The sequence below is a fragment of the Miscanthus floridulus genome, chromosome 15 (assembly GCF_019320115.1).
Source record: "Miscanthus floridulus cultivar M001 chromosome 15, ASM1932011v1, whole genome shotgun sequence".
Lineage (NCBI taxonomy): Eukaryota > Viridiplantae > Streptophyta > Magnoliopsida > Poales > Poaceae > Miscanthus > Miscanthus floridulus.
In genome coordinates, this window is record NC_089594.1 from 20,214,463 (window position 1) to 20,217,416 (window position 2,954).

Here is a 2,954-nt window from a genome sequence, read left to right on the forward strand (position 1 = left end):
GACCCTAGCGGATGCTTTGCCGCCGTTCTCCTCTTGGTGGATGCTTTGCTACCATGGCTTCACCTCTTGTGTTGGCAGCCCAGCGATGTTGTATTTCTCCTTTGCAGGTTCAGTCGGATAGGGTTGTGGTGGACGGGTCTCCCCTTCCGCCGTTCTTTCTGTTCTGTTTGTCGCTAGGTTCCTAACCACTTTCTCTGTGGTTCTGTAACTGGCACTATAGGTCCTCCCGTAGTTGCGTTGTGTAAGCCGTTCTTTCGGCACTCTTCTTCTTAATGAAATACGCGTGAAGTCGTGTTCTAGAAAAATAGGGAAAGGTTTATATACATAACAAATGATAGATTATTACTTATATTTAAACAAACAGACATAATCTCAACAAACTAGTACAACATAATGATTTAACAATTTTGTGTAAAATGGAAGGATTACAATCTTGAAAGAAAGTAGGACGTTATTGAAAATCCTCAACAGATCGATAGAATGATAGGTTGCTAGTGTGCACTGCCTCTTAATTAATCCTTCTGCAGTTCTTCCTGATCTCCCCATTGGAGCCGGTCATTGGCGTGATATCACCCATCTTGATCATGCCGGTCACAAAGTCCGCAAAGAATGCGCCCATGCTACTAACATATGATTGGACTTGCACATCTGTGGATCCACCATTGAAGAGCTCCTGGTCAGAGTGTAGAAGCCCCTTCTTGCAAACAAGGTTCTTGTAGTAGTTGTTCTCAAAGACAGTTGGGGTTTGACAGTCCAGAGGCGCCAAATTGTTGTCACCAAAACCTGAGGTCCTAGGGCAAACCGATTGCCTTGATCTTGCGAAGCTGCCGTCGATATTGGTGTCATTGTATATGTGGGCTCTGAAGTTGGTGCAACGTGCTAGGCCAATGGTGTGAGCTCCTAGCAATAGATCGAGGCAAAGCGACACATATAGAAATATTTAATGACTTATATCTTGGAATGAATTAAACATGAGACAAAGTTACAAATATCTATAGCTGAAACTAGAGATATTTAATGACTTATATCTTGGTATACCACTTAACTTAATCTAGCACATAAACTTAATCTTTGCCAGATATCTATATTGAGCTAGTGATTGAGAAACAGTACTGTGGAATTGCTAAATTCACATTCTTATATGCATGTCTCCAAAGTTGAGAGACAAGTTTAATTTCTTGGAGAATTAGCATTGCATTATTTATTTACAGCTAGTAGTTAATTACTAATGTAGCGGGAATTATATAAATACGCACCAGAGAGCGCGACCATGTCCTTCTGGGAGAGGCCTTGCGCGGCGAAGAGCGACGTGAGGTTGGCGAGGCCCGACGTCGGCGGCGGGATGTTGTTGTTGGCGCCGCTGAAGCTCGCCGTCCTTGAGTCCCTCCTCCCAACCATCACGTCCCAGCTCGGACCACCCAGCTGCATGTGTGCATGCATGCATCCATCAGTTGCAGTTGCAGGTTCATCAGTCTCATGCATCTTTCTAGCTCTGAAGTGATTCAAAGAATATACTATACTACAAGGGCCGGCTAGCTAGGCTTACGATGACGACGCTGTCTCTTGCGGCGATGGCGAGGATGTCGGCGCAGGAGACGACGCCGGGGCAGACCTTCTCGACGGCGGACTTGATGGCGTCGATGACCTCGAATCCTCTGGCGGAGCCGTTGTTGGGGTTGGCCATCTTCTCGCCCCTGAAACTGGGCGTGTCATCCAGCAGCAGCGAGGCGTCGCAACCCTACACCATGATCGATCACATTATTATTAAACATATATACGTATATATATAATCACAAGTTGCTTGATTGTGTTAGTAATTACTAATTTATAATGGCGGAGCGAGCGAGTACTGTTACTGTATGTACGTACTTGGACGAAGCAGTCGTGGAAGAAGAGACGGAGGATGGAGGCGCCCATGCGCTGCTCCCTGGCGATGGCGGCCTGCAACACCGACCTGACGGCGTCGTACACGCCGGGGCACGAGTGGGAGTAGAAGCTGGTGCACAGCTGCGCCGACGAGGTGCCGGTGGTGCCGGCCAACAACACAAGGAGCAAGAGGAGAGCGACGCCTTTGCCGCTGCATCTTGCAGCTGATGTTGCTTCAGCCATCTCGTACAGGGCTACAGGCTAGTCTTTGTGCCTCTGAGTGCAGTGAGGTGTATTGCTTGGAGCTCTGGAGGTAGCTAGCTTGCTGGGGAACATGGACATCAGGACATCCATATTTATAGCAGAAACTCCTGGACTCAGTCTGTTAGTATAAGCTTGAAGCTAGGTAGTATATAGCAAGCAGCCAAGCACTCCATGAATGCATGAATATATTTATATATATATGATTAGGTTAGATCATGTCATGTACCGGCTTCACCTCACCTTCACCTACTATGTTGGACTTCGATCGAGTTGAAAAGCCGGCAATCAAGGTTGCTTGCCCAACAGGCAACAGCTAGCTAGCTACGAGGAATCACTCGCGCCTTTCGCAATTCACACTGCTAGTCTGCTACTGTGTATGCAGACTGTCTTTAATTTAGGAAAGCGTGCAAGCATGGAGCTTTGCTTTTAGTCAATCGGAACGTATGTATTGTATCAAACCGTGTTTCTCTGAATGGTTTGATAAAAGTTACCCTAGCATCCTACTATAGGGACGGTTCGGCTGAACCGATCAAGATTTTGATCATCAACAGTTGCAGATATATGGTTGGAACCATTCAGAGACAGAATTACATATGTGCTCACATCAGCATTCAGAGGCTCCTCTGCACACTGTGCTACCATGCAGATATAGTCCATAGTCGGAAGCATTCAGAGTCCAAGGGTCATACATATCTACTCACATCACCATAAAAAAAGGGCGTACCCAGTGCAGAGAGCTCCCACTCTGTGCGGGGTCTGGGGAAGGGTGTCGGTGGCAAGCCTTACCCTCGCCTGTGCAATACGAGAAGACCGTGACTCGAACC

General features: G+C 47.1%; 1 protein-coding gene across 1 annotated transcript; it reads right to left on the reverse strand.

Annotated features, from left to right (window-relative positions):
- Positions 1-360: 360 nt before the first annotated feature.
- LOC136508528 (peroxidase 4-like) lies at positions 361-2,161 on the reverse strand. Its single transcript, XM_066503218.1, has 4 exons — positions 1,870-2,161; positions 1,547-1,738; positions 1,257-1,422; positions 361-900 (listed from the first exon to the last, which is right to left on the reverse strand). The coding sequence occupies exons 1-4, from the start codon at positions 2,107-2,109 to the stop codon at positions 509-511; spliced, it is 990 nt and encodes a 329-aa protein (XP_066359315.1). The 5' UTR covers positions 2,110-2,161; the 3' UTR covers positions 361-508.
- Positions 2,162-2,954: the final 793 nt, after the last annotated feature.